This window comes from Vigna unguiculata, chromosome 2 (assembly GCF_037176805.1).
Source record: "Vigna unguiculata cultivar grain cowpea cultivar isolate G323 ecotype 2 chromosome 2, ASM3717680v1, whole genome shotgun sequence".
NCBI classification, from domain to species: Eukaryota; Viridiplantae; Streptophyta; class Magnoliopsida; order Fabales; family Fabaceae; genus Vigna; species Vigna unguiculata.
Genome location: NC_140793.1, coordinates 29,072,230 through 29,096,259, shown reverse-complemented (window position 1 = coordinate 29,096,259; position 24,030 = coordinate 29,072,230). Strand labels below are relative to the sequence as shown.

General features: G+C 33.1%; 4 protein-coding genes across 6 annotated transcripts; all 4 read right to left on the bottom strand.

The window, feature by feature from the left end:
* Nucleotides 1–768: 768 nt before the first annotated feature.
* On the bottom strand, nucleotides 769–4,336 carry LOC114173437 (putative disease resistance protein RGA4). The gene is made up of 2 exons (XM_085669971.1): nucleotides 1,223–4,336; nucleotides 769–1,100 (listed from the first exon to the last, which is right to left on the bottom strand). Exons 1-2 carry the CDS (start codon nucleotides 4,197–4,199, stop codon nucleotides 985–987), a joined length of 3,093 nt encoding a protein of 1,030 aa, XP_085526097.1. The 5' UTR covers nucleotides 4,200–4,336; the 3' UTR covers nucleotides 769–984.
* A 341-nt stretch (nucleotides 4,337–4,677) lies between these two features.
* On the bottom strand, nucleotides 4,678–11,066 carry LOC146888499 (uncharacterized). The gene is made up of 12 exons (XM_085670129.1): nucleotides 10,979–11,066; nucleotides 10,821–10,877; nucleotides 10,468–10,524; nucleotides 10,271–10,384; nucleotides 10,132–10,188; nucleotides 9,867–10,043; nucleotides 9,721–9,777; nucleotides 9,204–9,642; nucleotides 8,186–9,114; nucleotides 7,385–8,096; nucleotides 6,796–7,301; nucleotides 4,678–6,725 (listed from the first exon to the last, which is right to left on the bottom strand). Exons 1-12 carry the CDS (start codon nucleotides 11,064–11,066, stop codon nucleotides 5,065–5,067), a joined length of 4,854 nt encoding a protein of 1,617 aa, XP_085526255.1. The 3' UTR covers nucleotides 4,678–5,064.
* Nucleotides 11,067–14,356: 3,290 nt separating this feature from the next.
* On the bottom strand, nucleotides 14,357–19,049 carry LOC114167577 (putative disease resistance protein RGA4). 3 transcript variants are annotated; one of them, XM_085669968.1, is made up of 4 exons: nucleotides 15,604–19,049; nucleotides 15,187–15,276; nucleotides 14,859–14,935; nucleotides 14,357–14,661 (listed from the first exon to the last, which is right to left on the bottom strand). In XM_085669968.1, the coding sequence occupies exon 1, from the start codon at nucleotides 18,913–18,915 to the stop codon at nucleotides 15,622–15,624; it is 3,294 nt and encodes a 1,097-aa protein (XP_085526094.1). In that variant the 5' UTR covers nucleotides 18,916–19,049; the 3' UTR covers nucleotides 14,357–14,661; nucleotides 14,859–14,935; nucleotides 15,187–15,276; nucleotides 15,604–15,621. The 3 variants fall into 3 exon arrangements, with proteins under 3 accessions (XP_085526094.1, XP_085526095.1, XP_085526096.1); XM_085669969.1 differs by having other exon boundaries at nucleotides 14,859–14,915; XM_085669970.1 differs by lacking the exon at nucleotides 14,859–14,935.
* Nucleotides 19,050–20,896: 1,847 nt separating this feature from the next.
* On the bottom strand, nucleotides 20,897–22,495 carry LOC146888498 (uncharacterized). The gene has a single exon (XM_085669691.1). The coding sequence runs from the start codon at nucleotides 22,324–22,326 to the stop codon at nucleotides 20,971–20,973; it is 1,356 nt and encodes a 451-aa protein (XP_085525817.1). The 5' UTR covers nucleotides 22,327–22,495; the 3' UTR covers nucleotides 20,897–20,970.
* Between the last annotated feature and the right edge of the window lie 1,535 nt (nucleotides 22,496–24,030).

Below are 24,030 nucleotides of genomic sequence, written 5' to 3'. Positions count from 1 at the left end.
ACATTGGATACAATAGACAAAGTTAAACACTATATAAGAATAAAGATCCATATCACCATATGAATATAATAGACAAAGTTAAACACGATATAAGAATAAAGACCCATAACACTATTGCCTTAAGGTTTGGGTGTAAAACTGGTGTCAAATATCTTATAACGTTATATATGTGTAAGACTAATGTCCTATATATAGAACAACAATCTCTCAATGTCTATAACCATAACTAATATGAAATATAACCCAACATTATCTCTATGGAGGCGAGCTATTCTGATCATAATAATGATGATTTTGCCAGCTTAAATAATTTCTCTTACTCAATATATTATTGATTTATGTTTTGATTATTCTATAACTTTTCTTTTAATTTAGTTATTTAATAAATATATTCTTTTAGGTTTTTCCTTTCATACTTATTACACTTTTGAATGTTATGTTACACCATTGACATCTTATTAAATTATTTGTATTAAGATTCTCTCTTTATTCTATCAGCATATAAAACATCATCATATGAATGCGAAAAAACATATTGACAAATATTGAGAGATCAAAAGAAAAAATTTAAAGTATTTTAAGAATTGTATTAACCCGAAATGAGTGACTTAGTTGACATATTTTGACCGGAAAGAATAGAAGCTTTTGAATATTAACGAGGAATATAATAGTTAGCTTTACAATTATTTTGTTGTGTTATGTAACACCTCTTAGTAATGCTTCAATGTTTTCTTTCATTATTTAAATGCTAATTCGTTGTTCATGGACTAATAAATAACTAACCACTCTTGAAATGATTTTAACTTAAATACACTACCTTACACATTTTCAAACTTGCTTACAGAACTAGAATCCATAGATGGAGTGCTTGTGATGTAACCACAAATAGTGAAAGATGAAACTGTGAAAGTTGGATTTTCTTGAAAAAACCAGAGAGATTGTGACTGATGCAATACTTTGGCATGACAGCACAGTTCCAGGTATTCACTCATACTCATCCATGTAGTCAAAAAAATTATATTCAACCATTCTTTCTGTTTCAGCAGGCGGTCTTTTAACCTTGAAGCAGTTCCATGAGCAAGATGATTGCCGGTAACGATCTACACGCAATTACAAACATCAACATATGCACACTGAGAGCGAGAGAAATTAACATTTGTCGATAAAAAAATTATATGCACATCGAGAGAAATTAGAGAAAATTAAACGATAATTCACTGACCACTAAATGATAAAGCCGGTTTCACTCCGTGCGAGGGGAAGGATTCCAATTCTACATTTGGAATGTGAGCTATGAATTGCCAATCATTCCCTGTTTCTCTTTTGTACCTCTCCTCCAGACGATGACAGTTCAAAATACTTAATTTAGACAAGTTGGTGAGGCGTTGAAAGCTACTTGGCAGCGATCTCAACTCTTGACATTCCAATATCTTTAGATCCTGTAGTGCACTCAGCCTGCTCAGTTTTTCGGGCAGTACCTTCAAATCTCTCATGGATGCAATTAGCAGTTTCTTCAGACAAGTCACATTCTCCACAACCCCTTCCATGAAAGAAGTCCCTGCCTTAATGTCTCTAGCATCAAGCTCCTCAACACACGGAAGATGTGGGACTTTAAAGTTCAAGACACCATCAATTCTTACTTGGGAAAGACGAGGGAGCATCTCTACTCCTTCATCCCTCAACAACCTCTCCAAATTTGGTAAATTCTCCACATTCAATTTCTCCAACGATGGAAATGCCTTCTCCTCCACACCTTCATACGACTCACCATCTATCCACTTCACATTTCTTATTCTACGCAGGTCTACCCTTTTCAAATGTGGTAGTTTACCAAGTGGAGGAAGCTCCTCACAGAAGAAACAGTCGAAGAGCATAACTTCCACTAAGTCTTTCAAAACTACAACACTTCTCATCCAACTCGATAACTTTCTTCCCAGATATCCTTTCATCCCAAAACTCTTCAGAGTTGAGGGAGGTTCCAGGTTTTCCAGGACTCTCTCCACACTAACATTACTACCTTGTGAGTCAGGACTATCACTCCATGATAAGTATAGGCGATTCAACTCCTTCTTGCTCATCAAATTTGCTTCTTTAGCCTCCCATTCATTGCTCACATTCTCCAGGCCTCTGATATGCAGTTTTCCAACTAGACTTAAGCCATGTAACTCTGCCAACCCATACTCCAGTTTTGAACCCACGGCGAAGGTGTTCAATGTTCTTAGATGCCCTAACTTGCCAATATTCGGAAGCATCTCTGCTATTTTAGGACAATCCTTAATCACAAGATGCCTAAGATCCTGTAATTGTGTCATGTGTTCTGGAAAAAAATTATGCGACCCTCCGCAATTTTCGAGTTTCAGTATTTGCAATTTCTGCAACCCACAAATAGAACTATGCAAGACTGAACACCTGTGCAAACTCAAATATCTCAAATGTGACAAATCATTTAGTGGGGAAAAAAGAGTTGATCGTATGTGTAATGCTCGGAGACAATGATTTGATGGCAACAAACGAATATTTACATGATGCAATCCTAAACCAAAATCAAGTAAAGTTCGAAATGATTCAACTTTCTTGAAGGCAGCCATATCGACAAACTTATTTGAATTTAGCAATCGTAAATAGTGAACTCTATTTGACAATCGAGTCAACTTTCCTTCCTCGTAAACCACACATTCTTCACCCATGATAGACTGAGCGAGATCATGAAACAGATCATGCATCTTGAAAGTTTTAATCATACCAATCCTATTGGCCTTTGCTTCCTGGAAGAATGATCTATCGTATAATCTTTTCCACACTTTATTACCAACATCCTCCACCTCTACATTCCCTTCCTGTTTAATAAATCCATTTGCCATCCAGAGATGAATGAGTTCTTCTTTATCAATTTCAAAATCTTTAGGGAAAATTGCACAAAAAGAAAAGCATCTCCTCAATGACAACTCCAAATTAAAATAGCTTAATTTCAAAGCACGCATGATAGCATTCTCGTCATTTGTCAGAGAACTACTTACCTCCCGTATATCCCAAATCTCACTTTCCTTAATATTCTGCCACTGCTTTATTTCATTTTCATTACGCAAACAGCTTCCCAGTGTTTTGATTGCAAGTGGCGAACCAACGCATTTCCTCGTTATCTCTTTGCCAATTGTCACAAACTCTTCCCTTTCTTCTCTGTTTAGTCCAAACGCATGGTGTTTGAACAACGACCAACTGTCGTCTTCTGACAATGCTGTCAAACTGTAAGCAGGATGCGTTCCCACGATGGAGGCAACTTCCTGAAGTCGAGTGGTGACCAAAATGGTAGCTCCTTTTGCTCCCTTCGCACACTCCAACATCCCCTTCAACTCCTTCCACTTCTCTCGGTCTTCATTCCACACATCATCAAGAACAAGTAAATACCTCTTGCTTTGCAATGCTTCTTCAACCCTTTTTCTCCTTGCTTCTAAATCACCGAGGTTGGGATTTTGGCCAATACTACATTCTATAATCGATTGCAGTATTCTCTTGACATTGAAATCATCTGAAACGCAGATCCAAATTCTCAAGTCAAAATGTTTACTTATCTCGTGATCATTGAATACCTGCTTGGCAAGAGTTGTTTTGCCAAGTCCACCCATACCAACTATGGGATAGATGGTGAGGTCTTCACTGCTACTAGCATCTTCCACGAGAAATTTCACAATTTTCTCTCGATCTTTGTCTCTGCCACAGAATATGGGTTCAGTAATGACTGAGCTAGTTTGACGCCAATCATCATCATCATTCACTGTTTGCTTCTCCGTGACACCCACACGCAATTCAAACGTGAGCCTTTCTTCATGAATGTCATGAAACCTCTGGGTGATGTCTTTCATCCTCTTTCCGATATAAAACCGACAGAGAATGTGCTTAGGGTGCACATAGGCCAAGCATGAACTTTGTCCATCATCAGAGTGTAGCATTTTGGATTGAACTGAACATTCATCCAAGATATCATCAAGCACGTACGCTGCATCCGTGAGTTTCTGCAGCCAATCCTTCACGGCATGACTTGTTATTTGCTTTCTCTCAGCATCTCTGAGGACAGCACGAATTGCGGTGAGGTTGCTGGAAAGCTTATGAGTCTGTTGTTCAACACCCCAATAAGTTGCAAGTTGGTCTTGAACAAAAGATCCCAAATTTTCAAGCACAATTCCCAGTAAAGCCTCTGCCATAGATAGAAACTGGTGTTGGAATGAAGGAAAGGTTGGAGAAGAGAGGTGGATAGGAGTGAAGAAGAATATCTTCAGAAATATTTGTTGTGTTGATTTGAAACAGATTCAATAATTGAGAAGATGAGAAGGACCAAATGATACAAAAGGAAATAAATAAAGTGACTTTTGTTTGACAGCTTTAAGTAAATGATTGAGATTCTACAGCCTTCACCACAAACTTCTGTCCTGCTTTAAGAGCCTCTTTATCACTAACATATAAATCGATCAAGATAAAATAAAACAAATAAACTTTGGCTAAAGAATTAACGAAAAGTAATAACAATCTCATCCATTGTTTAAAATTATCTTTCAACTGCATTGTGTTCACAAATTAACTTAATCTCCTCCTCTTTAGACCTAACACACACACATATATATATATATATATATATATATATATATATATATATATATATATATATATATATATATATATATATATACTAGTCTTTCTACCCGTGCAACGCACGGGTTTTTTTAAATGTAATATTTTTTATAATAGGAATTGATTTTGTAATATTTATTAACTTCTAAGGTTATAATATAATTTCTTTAAAAAAATAACAATAAAAGAAGACCAAATTACATACCTATAATCTGTTTTTGGTTAATCAACTTGATAACTTCCTTTGGTACACAAATTTGATTACTTCTTAAATCAGCATGATGTTCATTGTAAGCCTTGGACTTTACGCAATACATCCTGCATTGAACAACAAAATTATAACAAATATTTTAATTACAACAATAGATCATGCATCTATATTTATACAAACTTTCAAATTAAAAGAAAATTAGAAATGACATACCTATAATGTGTTCATTGTCAAAGAGTTTCAAAAATTTCTTTGTAGACAACATTTTTAGTTGTGTTTGTGATATTTCCATTTTCATCCAATATAAGTATTTTCAATCCTCTCTTGGTTTTCACTCTAGAAATAGCAACATATAGTTGGCCATGTGTGAATACAGGTTGTGGAAGATAAAGTCCCACTCTAGAAAGTGTTTGTCCTTGACTTTTGTTAATTGTCATTGCAAAGCATAATGAAATTGGAAACTGTCTTCTTTGGAATTTGAAAGGCAATCCTGAATCAGATGGCACTAAATCCATTCTTGGAATAAAAATTTTGTCACCAATGTTTTTTCCAGTAATTACAGTTGCAGAGATTACATTTTTACCCAAATGGTTGACTTGCAATCTTGTGCCATTGCAAAGACCTTTTGCTTGATCAATATTTCTCAAGAGCATAATTGGCACACCTGTTTTGAGCTTGAGTTTATGATTTGGTATCCCTGAACATTTGATATCATTTAAAAATTCAGATGTAAACCATTCAGATTGAACTTCATCTTGTTCATCAGATTGGCAAGGTGTATCTGAACTTAAATAAGTCACCTCTTGACCACCTAATAAAGATAACATGAAATCATTGACTTGCTCTACAGAATCATTAGTTGGGCACAAGATTGCTCCATCATCAAAATAATTTGGATTCATCATGTTAACCACAAATTGAGGATAGACAAATTCAACCAATGACAATAAAGGTACATCTGTATTTATAATAAGCAGCTCTTCTGGAATTTCTACCATGCACTCACCATTCTCATTTACATCCATTTGGCCATCTCCAATTTTCAATATCCAATCAGCAAATTCTTTGATATCATTGGCTGTTTGATTATTTGTTGTAGTACTTAATCTCATGTTCTTGGACAGTTTGAGCACTTTACAATAATTCCATAACTCTGAATAGTTGATGGCTGATTTGATGATATCAAACCTAGATCCTTTCTTTATAACGGGTAGAATTTGTCTGAAGTCACCTCCCAAGACAACTGCTTTGCCACCAAATGGTTTGTCATTATTGGCATCATCAACATTTCGCATAATATCTCTTAGTGTTCTATCAAATGCCTCAAAGCACATTCTATTCATCATTGGTGCTTCATCCCAGATAATTAAATTGGTTGCCATCAGAAGTTTAGCACGGAGAGTACCTTGCGCTATGTTGCAAGTTGATTCATCATTAATTAACAGTGGGATGCAGAAGGTAGAGTGTGCTGTTTTTCCACCAGGAAGTAGTAAAGAAGCAATTCCACTTGATGCTACGTTCAAAACAATCATGCCCTTACTTCTTAGAGCAGCTGACAATGTCTTCCACATAAACGTTTTACCTGTACCACCATAGCCATATAAAAAGAAGAATCCTCCCTTGTTTGAAACAACTGCTGTCATGATATCCTGATATACATGCATTTGTTCATCATTGAGTGCTTTAAGCAAAATATCATGTTCTTTTGCCATGTCTTCTTTATTGTATTGCAGCTCATCAACAATAAATCTGTTATTGAATGTATGTACATCTGAAATATCAAGTTGAGGTAATGAAGGATAATCTTTCAAACATCTACCATTTGACATTAGCATTTCTTGTAATTCCATGAGACATATTTTTTGTAATTCAGCAGTCTCAATTTGAAGACCTGCATGAACAAAATAATGCAATTAAAAGATATATTTTTATTGAATTACAAAAATAACAATATAAAATACCTGGTAATCTCATTTCCTTTCTCTTTTGGTACAAAATTCCATCACACAAGATACTCCATGTAGAATTCCAAACTATATCTGGTTTAGAAATTGTATTCATGGACAACAAAGTAACAAATAATCTTCTAAGTTCATACCCCGAAGCAAATTCACTTGCTTCTTTGATTGCATCAATATATTCTTTATCGTCTGCCAACAATCCCAAAGCATAGCAAGCATCTTGGTATGTTTCATAAAATTTCCCATCAATGGTCTTTATGCTTTCATAATCAATACAACCTTTTTGAATTGTCAGTAATATCCTCAAATAATAAAGTTCTCCAGAGCCCGGAGGAATATAAGTAAGTCTACCAATGTTGTAGCCTTTCTTCCTTGGTTTCCATTCTTTTTCTTTAGCAAACCACACAAATTTGCTTGGAAATTCAGAATAAGTCAATTCTTTTCCTTCTGTATAAACTTTGTTAGCCTCAAACCAAGCTAGAAACATTGTGTTAGCATTTTCGTACCTGTTGCAAATCACATTAATATCATGATATAAACTTTGTTAGTCTCAAACCAAGCTAGAAACATTGTGTTAGCATTTTCGTACCTGTTGCAGATCACATTAATATCATCATTATCTTTAAACAAAGTTGATTGTTGTCCAGGAAGATGGAATGTCAATCTCTGAACAGGAGGCCATCTGTGATGGATGTCAAAAGCAAATATTCGCCAAGCTGCTTCACATGGTGATAGATACCTACAATCATAATACCTCTTGATCTCATCAATAATGGTTTCTTTGTCACATTGTGCAGAGTTGTTGCTTATTTTAAGAGTAGCTCTGTCAGGACCCTTGTTGACATATTTGAACAAATATTTTATTAAATTGGTCTTGTTGCAATACTTTGTATTCACGTGAGCTTGATACCTCATTAGAAGTGGTGGATTGTAAGGAACAACACTTCTGTTGTCCAGCTTAATTCCATTCTTCTCAACAAATCTACCATTATCAAGTCTTCTATAGCATGGATATCCATCTTCATCAATAGAAGTTGAAGATGTGAATTTTTTAGGATAAAATTTGGAACATCTTCCTTCTTTCATGCATGGTGAAGTATATCTCGCAGGTCCGCATGGTCCATGAATCATGTAACTTGCTACAACTTTTTCCAATTTTGGATACAAATCCGCATTGGGCAATTCAGCTGATATTACTTTATCAATATCAGTTGAATTTTTCAATTTGCTTTCTCCATCCAACCATAAAAGTATATGTGCATGAGGTAAACCTCTCTTTTGAAATTCTACTGTGTACATTCCTGCATATATAACAGAACAAATTAAATAGTTTAAAAAATGAAATTTCAAAAATATTCAAAAAGTCTATACTAATGCTTATAGAACATACCTGCAGTGGTTTTTCCAAAGAAGTCCTTTTTTCTGAAATCTGTCATCATTTCATCCAGCTTCATTTTGAATACTCTACATACAATATCAGGTCTATCTGATGGTGACAACCCTTTTGCTAAAACAAAGTCTCTTATTTCGCTCCAATTGACATTGCATGTTATAGTAATGAACAAATCAGGATAGCCAAATTTTTTACAAATAGCCATAGCATCTTGACAATTGTTGAACATGTATCTTGTACCACCAGTGAATGAAGCAGGCAGTACAATACGTCTTCCAATTAAAGAAGGATCTGTCTCTCCTCTATTAACAGCCTCTTGTAATCCATTAAGAATATCACAACGAATTAACTTTTGATTAGCTCTAATGAACGACAGTCGTTGTGCTTCTACCATTGTATAACAATCAACCAAAAACTGTTGGAATAATCTACATGCATTCACAATATTTCCAGGTTCTATAGATCTTTGTTGTATTCTAAATGCAATAAATTCTCGCAACGAAATTCTAATTCTGACCCTGGATTGACTTCTTGAATGAGACTCTCTGATTGGAATATCTTCTTGATAACCATCTTCTCCATATGGAAACATTAGAGGATACTGAAGTGGAATGAAAGCTGTGTGAGTTTCATGCAGTCTTGTTAATTCACCAGAAAATTTCTTGACAATGATATCTCTGCCTACATCCAGATTTCCAAAATCACCAACTATTAGAGCAACTATTTCATCACATGAAGGTGTGTTGTATACTCTAGGGTCTTTGTTTCTGCCTCTAAATAGTCTTAGTGTGAAATCTGATTCCATATGTTGCAGTGACAATTCTCTTACTCTTCTGAAAGATTTCGCAAGAACATTGTGAATGTCAATCATTTGAATCAAATCAGCAACCAATGATTGATCTAGATCAGATTCCTTGCTGTTAGACCTAAAACATAATAAAGAAAAGAAATCACTTAATAAACAGATGTATTTCAGCAAATAACTTGAGCATATATGTTACTCATTTCAACTAACCTGAAATGCTTTAGTCTGTTACTCAATTCATTTTCGGTGTCATATATGTAAAGTTGTGCAAACTTTGGCTTTGATCCACGTTCTGGCAATAAACTTCCAATACGATGATAGTTCTGACCATTAAGAATAAATTGTGGTGGAGCAGAACCATTGTTCATTGAAGTATCTATCTTACCACCAATTGAAGTAAATGAAAACATGCTATTGTAGAGTCTTATATTCTGTAAAAATGATTTGCTTCTACGATCTACACCATTTAACAAACCTTCAAGAAGATCAGGTGATTTTTTTAGTAGTGGAATTTGTACTTTTCCCTTTTGACAACATAATGAAAATTGAACTTCCTTTGATGTGTTACCTTTTTCTGCTCTTTCTTCATACCACAGTTGAGCTTGACAGTATTGGCATTCCAAGCAAGGATCTCCAATATTGAGTAGTTCTGAACAAAAACATAAAGCATTAGCACCTCAAGTAATATTTTATGTATGAAATTCTGTACAATTTTGTGTGACTTTACCTTGTAACTCTCCTTTGCAATACAATTCGTTTGTAATTGTAGTACTTGTACTATCTCCTACAATATTAGCAAAATGAAAAGTAATTACTAATTTAAAAAAGAAATTTATTGGAATCAATAAGTTAGCAATTCAAGATCTGAATTACCTTCATATGTTGTTCTTGTTGAATCATCATTTCTTGTGTCTGAACAATGTTGTTCTGTTGTTGTTTCATCATGAAGATTGAATCTGTTTTGAAGTGATTGTATGACTTGAAAAGGATATTTGACAACTTTATTGTTAGAGACAGAATATGAATGATTTTGAACTCCAGATGTGGCACCTATGGAAAAGAATTATTAAAACAATTATGTTATATTCAAAGTCATTATCAGTATGAACTTTTGTATATATGAGTCAAACCTACTTACTTGCACTGCAATTGTAATTATTTTGTACATAACTTCTGTGAATGCTATTGCTGAGAACTGAAATCATTAAAAAAATGAATAGAATGATTAGAAATCATTAAAGATCAATGTAGAAATACAGCTAAATGTAGAAATTTACCACAAGGAGTATTGTATGTTATAGTAGTAGCTGAGGATTGTGAAGTCATTAAGTTTATTTGAATTGGATCTTCAACTAAAGTAGTTGAAGAATTTGATATATTGTTTCCAGAAACTGCATTAAAATAAACAATTGTTTATAATTTGTTAAAGTGATATTGCAATAGTAATCTTAAAAAACAAACAAATATAACTTACCAATTGTTGACTGAAATCTTGATTTAATACTGTGAAAATTGTTGTTGTTTTCCAAATCTGAAAAATGTTTATTGTAGCAGCATTTTATGTCCAACAATACAAAACCATACATATGGCATTCATGTAACAACACTGTAACAACACTGTTTAAAGAAAGAGGTAAGAAGAAGAAAACTTACTAAGATGCAACTCTTGTAATGGCTTCCTTTGGATACTGTTATGTAATTTATCAGATTCACTTCTTCTATCTATTATTAAAACAGCAAAGATATTTGATTATCAATCTATGTTGTGAAGTTCAAATCAAAATATATTTATTCAAATAGAGAAAAAATGAACTGATATTGTTATACTTTGAGAACAATGGTTGGCGATTTTTGTTTTTTTCCTTGCATTCTGTTCTTTGTAATCTGCAAAGAAGATATAAACATAGAAATACATAATTTGTAAATAAATGTTTGATGAAGAGATTGTGCAGTGAAATGATTCAAGGTATATGTTAGAAGATTACCTGCATGTTGATTACTTCTTGCATTAAACCTTTGTTGTAGCACCAACTTCCTCCTCAGCCTTGCATTTTTACAATCGTTTTCCTCCATTTCAGCAGAAAACATATGGAATACTTTCAAAGGTGTCAATGGAATAAACAAAAAGAAAGATAAGTTGACTCAATGGATGAAAAAGTGTTCTCTGTTTTATTACTATATTGGTGAATGATTTTTATAAACTTTTTTTTGCAGATTGTACCTCTAATCACAATTCTGGAAACAAAAATATTTGTAATTGTAATAGGAAGCAATTGTAAGACTACCAAAAGTATTTAGCAGTAGACTAAGATTATAAATATTAAGAGCATGCAGTGGTGACTGGTAATAGATCAGAAACATTCATATATATAGTAAGAGCATGCAGTGGTGACTGGTACTACAACACGTATTTTTTATGCAGTACTATATATAGTAGAACAAAAAGTACAGTTTCATACCAAGTATGTGCCATTCTTTTTTCATCATGTCTGCAAAATTATAACATGTATCCATACATGTATGTTTAAGAGCCTCTTTATCACAAACTTTTGTCCTGCTTTAAGAGCCTCTTTATCACTAACATATAAATCGATCAAGATAAAATAAAACAAATAAACTTTGGCTAAAGAATTAACGAAAAGTAATAACAATCTCATCCATTGTTTAAAATTATCTTTCAACTGCATTGTGTTCACAAATTAACTTAATCTCCTCCTCTTTAGACCTAACACACACACATATATATATATATATATATATATATATATATATATATATATATATATATATATATATATTAGGATAGGATAGGATGATTGTTATATTTGTGTCTTTTCATTTTTAACTCGGTCATTGTTTTTTCTTTTTAATATTTGTTAGTCAACATATTACTTTGTATAAGAGACGGGTTAGTAGGGATAACAAATAAACCTGTTAACTTGGGTATTATCTGAATTCATTTCTATTTTGACTAAAAATATTCGTATTGAATGGGTATGGTATGGAAAATCCCCGACTTTTTCAATTGAGTATGGAATAAATATGAAGATGTACATATTTGTCCCGTCCCCGTCTCCGTACCCGCCATATCTCTGTCCCCGTTTAAGTAACCTTATATATATATCTATATCTATATATATATATATATAACTACACACTTTCTAATTTTTATTTCTCCTAATCTTTGGTTTACCATGAAATTCATTCGCATCTCCAATATATTTTTTCATCTTATTATAACCTTTAGACAATTATATTCTGATGATGTATGTCAATTAAATACTTTCTATATCTTACATTTGAGTATTTATATTCTTTTTTAACATTTTTATTTATTGTATATTTTCTTTCACATGAGAATGTTTAACACTTTCAATTTAAGTGTTTAATAGCATAAATCTTTCGTTTACTATGTAATATAAAAAAGTTATCTTCTTTACTTTATTATTTTTAATTTTTGTTTCATTTAAAGAACTTTTTTTGTTTCACCAAAACAATTTTAGTTATTTCACAACCATTGACTATGTTGATATTTGGAAGGTTTGGTTAGATTTGTAAGGTATTTTTCATCTCATCATATCCTTACTATGTGTTCGTATAAGATGATTCTTAAAATCACTGGATTTGCGAGCTTGGATTGTTCAAAAAAAATTGTGTTCCTTTTAGATGATTTGCACATATTTCCATATATGGATTTGTAAATAACCATCTAAATCTAATCTCTCCGAAAGGCACCAATTTGAAAGGATTAATGACGATTTGTCATTTATAACCTCATGAGACATGTGCTTCGTAGATAGATTATTATGGCAATGAACAGCACACGGATTGATTTGCTCTCATTTTGTTAATAACAATTTTAATTTTTAGAGAAATAAGTTCAAAAACTTTTTCAATTATTTTAAAGGAAAAATAAATATTGCATGCCACGATAAATAACAAAAATAATATATATAATAATAATATTATATATTAACTAATAATTTTAAATAATAAGAATTATTATAAAAATAATTATAATAATATAATATAATTTATCTTTTTATTAATTTTTATTAAATAATAGTTTTTAAAATGTAATATCTTTTACTAATCTAAAAATTATATAATATATTTTTATATCAAGGGTATTTTAGTAATTTTAAAATTTTATTTATTATCTTTTTATTTTAAATATCACATCAATCAAATCATTCACTCATTTTTACAAAATTTATCTACAAATCCACACCACATGAAAAAACACAGTCTTAATTATACATGGATTGACATCACTCTCAACTCAAAAGAATAAGACAATAGGTTTATAAGTCTTCATCCTTATATGATGTTCAACTTTCTCATTTTTACTCAATGTGGGACTTAGACTCACACTTAAATTCCCAACATATAGCTTATCACTCTAAACATGGATTCTTAAATATGTTTCTAACAATAGTTGTTACATTAATAGATGTGAAATGAAGTACGTGTTGTTGGAGATGGACCAAATTTTAAGACCTGGTGGCCATGCTCTCATTCGAGAGTCCTTTTATTTTGTGAATGCCACTGTATTGGGAATTCAAGTGTGAGTCTAAGTCCTACATTGCCTAAAATTGAGAAAGTAGAGTACCGTACAAGGATAAAGACTCATAAACTCAATAATCTGATTTGTTAAGTTAATGATATAGAAAATTTCCATAAATACTATTCTTTACATGGCGTCAATTGTATCAGGTACCTCTCGAATATCTACCTTTTTTGTTGTTGTTGTGTAATATCTAGTGAATTCATGCGAAGAAATGGAAGTTTTAAATCCTACAGAAAGCATATGATCTGCTACTTATACATGAATTGGAATTCCTTACCAGAGATAATACAATGTACTGTATTAATGCTTGGTGGTATTACCTTAGTACTCGATGAGAATTTAAAAGTCAATATCGTATCATAAAGATTTTTATTTAGTGCAACTTACCTTCAAGTGTCTTGTTCACAAATAAAAATTCTCTTAACTAGTCCAGGGAAACATTCTTTACAACAAACCTTCGATGCTTGGAGTGTCGTAACAATTTAGTCTTATCATTTCTGATACACCAAATTTGATGTAGAATACCGTGTTCTTAATAAAAGGAATGCAACAAGAAATTAGTTTCATTATCATTTCTGAAAACTTTAATTTTCTTGTCAAATTGCCTTTAAAATATGCTAATAAAAAATTTCTCAAGCAGTTTTCTAATTCAAATTTGCGCTTCAACAAAAACATCTAATATAATTATCTACTATGGTAAGAAAATATCTTTGATGATTCATGATTTGCATCCTATAATATCCTTAACTGTCCAAGTGGATTGAGTAAAAAGATTGATATACATGAGAAGTGATGACATGGAAAGTTTTTTTTTCTTTGCTTAGTAGAATGACAGAAATGACAAATTTTACATGTGTAATTGAAATTACAATTATAAATAAAAGAATACAATCCAGGCAACATAGTCCTTGTATAAGTAGAAATGTGTCCAGACTTAAAATGTTACAAAGCACTAATAGAAATAGAGGATTTCATTGTTGAGAAAAAAAAATTCATTTGACTAAAAAATTTAGGATTTAGTGTTGAAGGAGATTCTGTGAGAAAATACAAGTGATCCACCTCATCTACCAAAGTAATCATCTTCGAAGTTATAACCTCCTGTAGGAGAGAAATGTTATATAAGAAAACAAGTGAGAAATGTAGTGAATTTGAAAACAAAAATCACATTCAAAGAAAAATTTGATAAATATAAAAGTTTAGCCAAAGTGAGATTTGGAGTGAGCTAAAAAAACGAAGAGTCAAATGTTGTAAAGAAATAAACACAAATTTATTTGAACAAATGTGACCCGATTCACCTGAAAATAAGATTTGGGTGTTGATTTATTTACTGAGGAGCTAGCCAAATTAGAAGACTGAAAAAGAAGTGAGTTCCCTGAGATGCATAAACAAAATAAAACGGTATAAATGTGAAGTAAACAATCACAAATCTCTCTACCACTTACACTTTCAAAAACAATTCATTAAACAATATTTGATCTTAAGCAAATTCAAAATAATTTTTTATATCAATTTGAGGCACATACAACGCAAAAGTAGATACAAAATTTGAAATCTCTTTGGAAAGTACCACCAGAGACTACATAGAGAAGAAAAGCACAGAAAAATTAAAAGAATGATGCATACCAGAGGATTGATCTTATTAGAATCAATGCTAAGCTTATTCATATCATCACGCATGCAATCCATATCAGCAACAAGAACTTCATTAAAATCCTGAGGAGAGGAGAAAAAGAGAGGTTAAAGATAGAATACAAATGATTTTATAGCAGGCATTATATCACCTAGAAATTGCATATAAAAAAATCGATATCCTTTTACTACTTTATCTGAGCACATACATTACTGACTAAGCTGAAACTTAAAGATATATTGTATGAAATCAGAACTGGGTACAATAGTGCCAAACATGAAGCATAAAAGAGGGGAATACTGAAACCTTGTTTTATTATTGAATATACACACTCCGAAAAAGGCTACACAATTTTCAAGGAGAGACCGACACACTAGGGAGAGAAGTAAGCACAACATCATTGAACTTACCATAAAAAGTCGGTTTCATCATGAAAATAGTTTTATATCTGGAATGTGGTTTATGTATTGCCAATCCTCTCCTGTTTCCCTCTTGCACCGCTTCTCCAGATGAGAACAATTGTGTATACTTAAAGAAGACAAGTTGGTGAGGCGTTGAATGCTACTCGGCAGTGACCTCAACTCCCAACAGTTCACTATTTCTAATCCTTGAAGAGAAGTGATGTCTCCCAGCCAGTCCGGCAATGAAGTAAACGTGCATCCCAATAAACCCAAAGAACGTAGGGAGGGGACATGTTGTAAGCCATATGGTAATGTGGAGCCACTCGTGATTGTCACGTGCCGAAGGGCAGTTAGTTGGCTCATATTGCTTGGTAGATCCACCAACTCTGGACAATCGAGGATCGTCAAATTATTAAGACAAGCCAAATGTCGCACACCTTCAGACAAATATTTTAATTTGTGACAGTCAACAATGTACAATTGTCGAAGAGAAGTTAGACCATCCAGCGCGTGTTCTGAGAAATACTCCAGATCATACCAATCTACAATGACAAGCAACTCTAGTGCACCCAACCTGCTGATTTGGTCGGGCAGTACCTTCACTCCTTTAATTCCATGAACCTTCAAGGTCCTTAGACAACCCATATTCTCCACAACACCTTCCATAAAGGAAGTCACTTCGTCAATTCTTTCAGCATAAAGTTCCTCAACAAAAGGAAGACATGGAAATTTAACGTTAGAGACGTCCTTAATTCTTAATATGGAAAGACGAGGGAGCATCTCTACTCCTTCATCACTCAACATTCTCTCCAAATTTGGTAAATTTTCCACATTCAATTCCTCCAACGATGGAAATGCCTTCTCCACGTTGTCGTAAGTCTCACCATCTATGCACTTCACATTTTTCATTCCACACACATCTAACCTTTTCAAGTGTCGTAGTTTACCAAGTGGAGGAAGCTCCTCACAGTTGTAACAGCCCAAGAGCTTAACTTCCACCAAGTCTCTCAGAGCTACCAAACTTCTCATCCAACTCGATAATTGTCTTCCCTCATATCCGTTCATCTCAAAACTCTTCAGAGTCGAGGGAGGTTCTAGGGCTTCCAGTACTCTCTCCACACTAACATTACTACTTTTTGAATTAGCACTACCATCCCATGACAAGTGCAGGATATTCAAGTCCTTCTTACCAATCAAATTTGCTTGTTTAGCATCCCATTCACTGGAGACGTTCTCAAGGCCTTTGATTCTCAGTGTGCCTCCCAACTTTAAGCTATGCAACTCCCCTAATCCACACCCTGGCTTTGAACCCACAACGAAAATGCTAAGTGTTCTTAGATGCCTTAACTTGCTAATATTCGGAGGCATTTCTGCTATTGAATCACAATCATCAATCACAACATGTCTTAAATCCTGTAATTGCGCCAAGTTTTTGGGTAGCTCAACATCGGTACAAGATTTCAGTTTCAATATTTGCAATTTCGGCATCTGAGAAATTGTGCTATTTAAGCATGCTTTGTTACAAAAAGACAAACTCAAGTATCTCAAATGTGCTAAATCCTTGTTTGGGGAAAAAAGAGGAGTAGATTCTAAGCATAATGCTCGAAGATAATGATTCGATGGCCCCGAGCCAATATTACCAAAATCAAGAAAAGTACGCAAGGATTCAACTTTCTTGAAAGCAGGCATGAATCCACGCTTGAATGCAGCCCGATCAAAAGAGGGGCCAGAATTAAACAAGCTTGAATAGTGAACTCTGGCTGACAACACAGTCATACTTGAAGCTTCAATAACCACACATTCCTCGCCCATAATAGATTGGGCAAGATCATGAAATAGATCATGCATCTTGAAAGTTGTGATCATACCAAATTCATCATACTTTGCTTCTTGGAAAAAGGATCTACTATATAATTTTCTCCACACTTTATTTCCAACATCCTCCACTTCTACGTCTCCTTCGGATTTAATAAATCCATTGGCCATCCAGAGATGAATAAGTTCTTCCTTATCTATTTCAAAATCTTTGGGGAAAATTGCACAAAAAGAAAAACATCTCTTCACAGACGACTTCAAATTAGAATAGCTCAATTTCAAAACACGCATAATAGAATTTTCATCACCTGTCACAGAACTACTTTCTTCTCGTATATTCCAAATTTCACTTTTCTTTACATTTTCCCATTGGCTTACCTCACTTTCATCACGCAAACAGCTAGCCAGGGTTTTGATTGCAAGTGGCGAACCGACGCATTTCCTCATTATCTCTTTGCCGATTGTCACAAGCTCTTCGCTTTCTTCTCTGTTTGGTCCAAACGCATGGTGTTTGAACAATGACCAACTATCATCTTCTGATAACGCTGTCAAACGGTAAGCAGAATGCGTTCCCATGATGGAGACAACTTCCTCAAGTCGAGTAGTGACCAAAATGGTAGCTCCTTTGGCTCCCCTTGCACACTGCAACTTCCCCTTCAACTCCTTCCATTTCTCTTGATCTTCATTCCACACATCATCAAGAACAAGTAAATACCTCTTGTTGTGCAATGCTTCTTCAACCTTTTTCCGCATTGCTTCTAAGCTATTGAGATTGGGATTTTGTCCAGTGATACATTCTATGATGGATTGTAGTATTGCCTTAGTGTTGAAATCATCAGAAACACAGACCCAAATTGTCAAGTCAAAATGTTTGCATACCCTGTCATCATTGAAGACCTGCTTCGCAAGTGTTGTTTTTCCAAGCCCACCCATGCCAACTATGGGATAGATGGAGAGGTCTTCACTGTCCCTAGCATCTTCCAAAAGAAACTTCAAAATTTGCTCTCGATCCTGGTCTCTGCCATAGACTATAGGTTCTGTAATGTCAGAACTAGTTTTGCGCCAATCATCATCATCAACGGCTTGTTTTTCTGTGACACTCACACGTAATTCAAAGGTGAGCCTTTCTTCATGAATGCTGTGAAATCTCTGGGTGATGTCTCTCATCCTCTTTCCGATATGAAAACGGAAGAGAATGTCCTTAGGATGGAGACGGGATAGGCGTGAAGTATGACCATCAACAGAGTGCATCTTTGTGGAGTGAATTGAACATTCATCCAAGATATCATCAAGCACATAAGCTGCATCTGTGAGTTTCTGCAGCCAATCCTTCACTGCATAGCTTGTTATTTGTTTTCTCTCGGCATCTTTGAGAACAGCACGGATTGCTTTCAGATTGCTGGAAAGCTTCTCAGTCTGCTCATCAACACCCCAATAAATTGCAAGTTGGTCTTTAACTAAAGATCCCAAATTTTCAATCACGCTTTCCACTAAAGCCTCGGCCATGGGAAAAAACAACAGCCAGAATGAAGGAAATGTTGGAGAAGAGAGGAAGATAAGAGTGAAGAAGAAGTTCTTTGGAAATATTTAGTGATGCTTTAGCAAAATAATTGAGAACATAGTGGAAAAGTGGTCATAAATAAAGTCACTTCTTTAGCAGCTTTAAATGAATGATTGAGATGCTACCGTCTTCACCCACACAACCTTATGTGATGACTTAAGGGCCTCTTTATCATTAACAGATAAAAAGATAAAATAAAACTTGAATAAACTTTGGCTAAAGAAGAAATGAAAAGTAATAAGAATCTCATATATTTTCTAAAATTATCATTCAACGGTATTATGTTCCGAAAATACTTCAAACTCATTTCCACCTAAACAAACCATTTCTATCTTCTAAATCTAAGAAAACATGGATGACTAAAAGGTTAAAACTGAAAATTACAGAAGAATTTGTTTCGAAATATTTGTTGCAGTTAATTAATTTTCTTTAATTGTCTGGTGCTGGTTTTATGCAAAATAATTGAGAAGAACAGAGGGTGTGTGGCGACACAAGAGTGAATGAATGATTGACTTGACTGCACATACTTCACCAAAAAATTTGTATAATGCTAGAAGAGCCTATTTATCATCAATACTGGAAAAAAAATAAACCAAAACTTCATGTAAATTTGACTAAAAACTAAATGAAAAATTGTTAGGTTTATATAGTTCACATATTTTCATATATTATTGAGAAATTGTCGTTTAATATATATATATATATATATATGATATTAGTTTTATACATATAAAATATTAAAGGGTGTGTGACACAAGAGTGAATGAATGATTGACTTGACTGTCATAGACTTCACTAAAAAATTTGTGTAATGCTAGAAGGGCCTATTTATCATTAATACTGGAAAAAAGTAAACCAAAACTTCAAGTAAATTTGACTAAAAAATAAATGAAAAATTGTTAGGTTTATATAGTTCACATGTTTTCATATATTATTGAGAAATTGTGATTGAAGATATATATGACATTAGTTTTACATATATAAGGCATTTAACATCATTTTTACACCAAAATCTTAAGACAATGGTTAATGGGTCTTTACTTTCATATAGTGTTTCATTTTGTCTATTATATCCCATGTGGGACTTTTGACTCACACTTTTTTTTATTACAGTTATGCATTCAGTCACTCTCGGCTCTAATACCACTTATGGGCTTATATATTATCATATGGTTATATATATATATATATATATATATATATATATATATATAAGACAGTGGTGTTATGGGTCTTTATTTTCACATAGTATTTAACTTTGTCTATTCTATCAAATGTGAGATTTTTGACTTATACGTGGACTATTTCCAACAAAAATAGTATGAATCTTATTCATTTTTAACATTATTATTCAATTGTATTATATTAAAAAAACATTTATGTCCTTCAAACCAGACAAAGTGAAAAATGTGACAAATATTATTTGATTAAAATTAGTATTTATCTCGTAAAATTAGTTATTAAAATATTATATAAACAATTATTATTTGATTAAAAATTAAAATTAATTTTTTTTAATAAGATTTTGTTAGAGAAAATATTAATTATAACATAACTTCACGAGATTTCTTTATATAATAAGGACCTTAGATAGCTAAGAGGCTTAATTACCATTTCTTAGCAATTCTATATTAGAAATGGCAACATGGTAGGATTAGTATGGATTTTGCTATCTTATATTTATTTTTATCGGAAAAGTTTATCCTCATCATCACGAGCTGTATTTTTATCGGAAAAGTTTATCCTCATCATCACGAGCTGCACTTACATATGACAAAAAAGAGTCATGACTTCTCCAAAATTTTAAAATTTTATTTTTTATATATATTTATATATTTTAAAATTATATTTATATATTATTATATTGTTTATATTAAGTTTTATATATATATATATATTATTTATATATCTTTACAATTTAAAAAATATTATAAAGTTAAAATAAAAATCAATTTGATAGATGTTGGTTAATAAAAGGAGTAGATTCTGACTCTACCCTTTTAAGTCACCCCTAACTCCCAAACCAGCGTTATAGCTTCAATCTCAGTTTCCTTCAGTAGTGCATTAGGTGTTACCACTTTTTTTGTGAGTGTTGGATCTCCCTTTATCTGTATTTGGTGATCTGCTATGTTGAAAGAGGTAATTAGAGTCCGCCAATTTACTTTCACCTCCCCTAGTGAAGCCAACCAAGTCATCCCCAGTATCAGGTCAACTCCCCCCAGTTCGAACAAGAAGAAGGTTTCCTTCACGATGTGCTCTTCCAACTGCACTTCTATATCCTTGCAGCAGCCACTAGTTTGTTTTTTATGACCATCTCCCAATTTGACACAATACAGAGGGGTATTTGCCACTGGTAATTCCAAATCAGCCACTAATTCTGAGGAGATAAAACTATGGCTAGCTCCACTGTCTATCAGAATCAACACCTTCCTCCCTTTAACACGTCCTTCCAACTTCATTGTATTTGTCTGAGTTAACCCTCCTACTGAGAATAAAGACAACTCCATCTTCCTATTCTCCATGTCTTTTGATTCTCCTTCTTTTTTTTCCTCTTCGTCTTCCCCTTCCTTCTCATCTTCGGCCAAGATTACCACCCTTAGATTCTTATCAGGGCAGCGATGTCCGGGACTATAAGCTCCCCCGCAATGGAAGCATCTTCCTTCTTCTCTTCTATTATATTCTGGGTAAGGAAGGTTTTGTACCCCTCTACTCCTGGTTCCCTCCACTGTATTTTCTTCAGTCTTGGATCCAAAAGATGTTTCTCTCCTTTCCTTCTGGCCTGTACTGACTATGGGATAAACGGTGAGGTCTTCATTATTATTAGCATCTTTGAGGAGAAACTTCACAATTTTCTCTCTATCTTCGTCTCTGCCATATAATATGGGTTCAGTAATGACAGAGCTAGTTTGGCGCCAATCATCATCATCCACGGCGTGCGTTTCCGTGACACTCGCACGTAATTCAAAGGTGAGCCTTTCTTCATGAATGCTGTGAAATCTCTGGGTGATGTCTCTCATCCTCTTTCCGATATGAAAACGGAAGAGAATGTCCTTAGGATGGAGACGGGATAGGCGTGAAGTATGACCATCAACAGAGTGCATCTTGGTGGAGTGAATTGAACATTCATCCAAGATATCATCAAGCACATATGCTGCATCTGTGAGTTTCTGCAGCCAATCCTTCACTGCATAGCTTGTTATTTGTTTTCTCTCAGCGTCTCTGAGAACAGCACGGATTGCTTTCAGATTGCTGGAAAGCTTCTCAGTCTGCTCATCAACACCCCAATAAATTGCAAGTTGGTCTTTAACTAAAGATCCCAAATTTTCAATCACGCTTTCCACTAAAGCCTCGGCCATGGGAAAAAACAACAGCCAGAATGAAGGAAATGTTGGAGAAGAGAGGAAGGTAAGAGTGAAGAAGAAGTTCTTTGGAAATGTTTTTTGTAATGATTTGAAACGGAATCAATTTTCTTTAACAGCTGGTGTTGGTTTTATGCAAAATAATTAAGAAGAAGATTTGGAATTTATGGATTATTATTATCCAAATGACATTATGGATTCACCCACAAACATATGTGATGCTGAATGGCTTCGAACGGATAAACGGATAAGAATGAAATAAAACTTGAAGAAACTTTGGTTAAAAACAATTGAAAAGTAATATGAATCTCATTCATTTTTTTAAATTATTGTTCAACTGTATTATATTAAGAAAATAAGGAGTTTTTTTCCCAAACTAGTGCAATTTAATTACGTATTTCTTGAAATGGTGCAAATTTTTTTAAAATTCCAGCGAAGGGTAAGTCGTGCTAAGATGGTGCGATTTCAATATGAAGAAGTCGTGCCAAAATGAGGCGATTTTAATTAAAATGAGTTGAAGTCGTGTCAACATGGAGAGACTTTTGTGTTATGAAGAAGTTGTGCCATATTCAGACGACTTTAATTAACATTTTAAACAAAGTTGTGCCAATATGGGAAGACTTCAGTATTAAATTGTTAATGAATAAGTCGTCCCATATTGGAGAGACTTCAGTGTTGTATTGATAATGAAGAAGTCGTACCATATTGGGACGACTTTAGTTCGAATAAAAATTAAATATTTTTTAGTCATATTAATTAATTAAATAATAATGCATATAAGTAATTAAAAATTTTATGATGTTTTGGTTTGTTATAATAGGGCATCAAAGTTATCTATGAGAGCCTGTGACACAAGGAGGTCTTCTTCGGTATCGCCTACAGTGACGGATCTTGACCAAAAACGTAGGAGGGGCCAAAGTAATATAATTTTGAGATCATTAGATTCAATCATTAGTATAATGCTTCAAAAGATAACTTCTTTAACTGAACATTTTTTATCATTAGTATAATGCTTTAAAATATGTGAAGTTGAATATATCTTGTTTTAGTCAATAATTAATTTTCTTTTCATCATTCTTAAACGATTAATTTATTCTTTCATTCTTTATCAATATACCTTTCTTGTAAATAATACCAAAAAATAATTGATCATAATCTAATAAAAAATTAAGACAAATAATTATTAAAAAAATATATATATTCATTATTATTAATACATAATACACTATTATTTTTTTCCATATTCATAAAAAAAAGAATATACAAAAAGCTCATGAGAGTAAAAAAAATAATGTTTTCATTATCAAATAAGACAAAAGACGGGAAAAAAAGAGGATAAATGAGAAATATAATGAGTTTATCTCTAACTTTTTTTCTTTAAAAACAAAAAGAAGACATATGAGAGCGAAAGATTATTACAATTTGTGAAAAAACTAAAAAGACAATGAAAAGGAAAATAAAAATTATGTTAATAAATATTTGGTTTAATTACTCTTTTTATTCATGTTTTCATTTAAAAATGTTAAGTTGGTCCTCCAATTCTTTTTAATCTCAATTTGGTCTCGATTTTTGAAAAACGGATGTAATTCGGTCTTTTACGATAAGTTTCGTTAAATTTCTCGAAACAGATCAATGATCTTTTTATTAAAATTGAGATTCTTAATAGGAATGATTTACTTTGTTGGTGTAATTAACCTAATC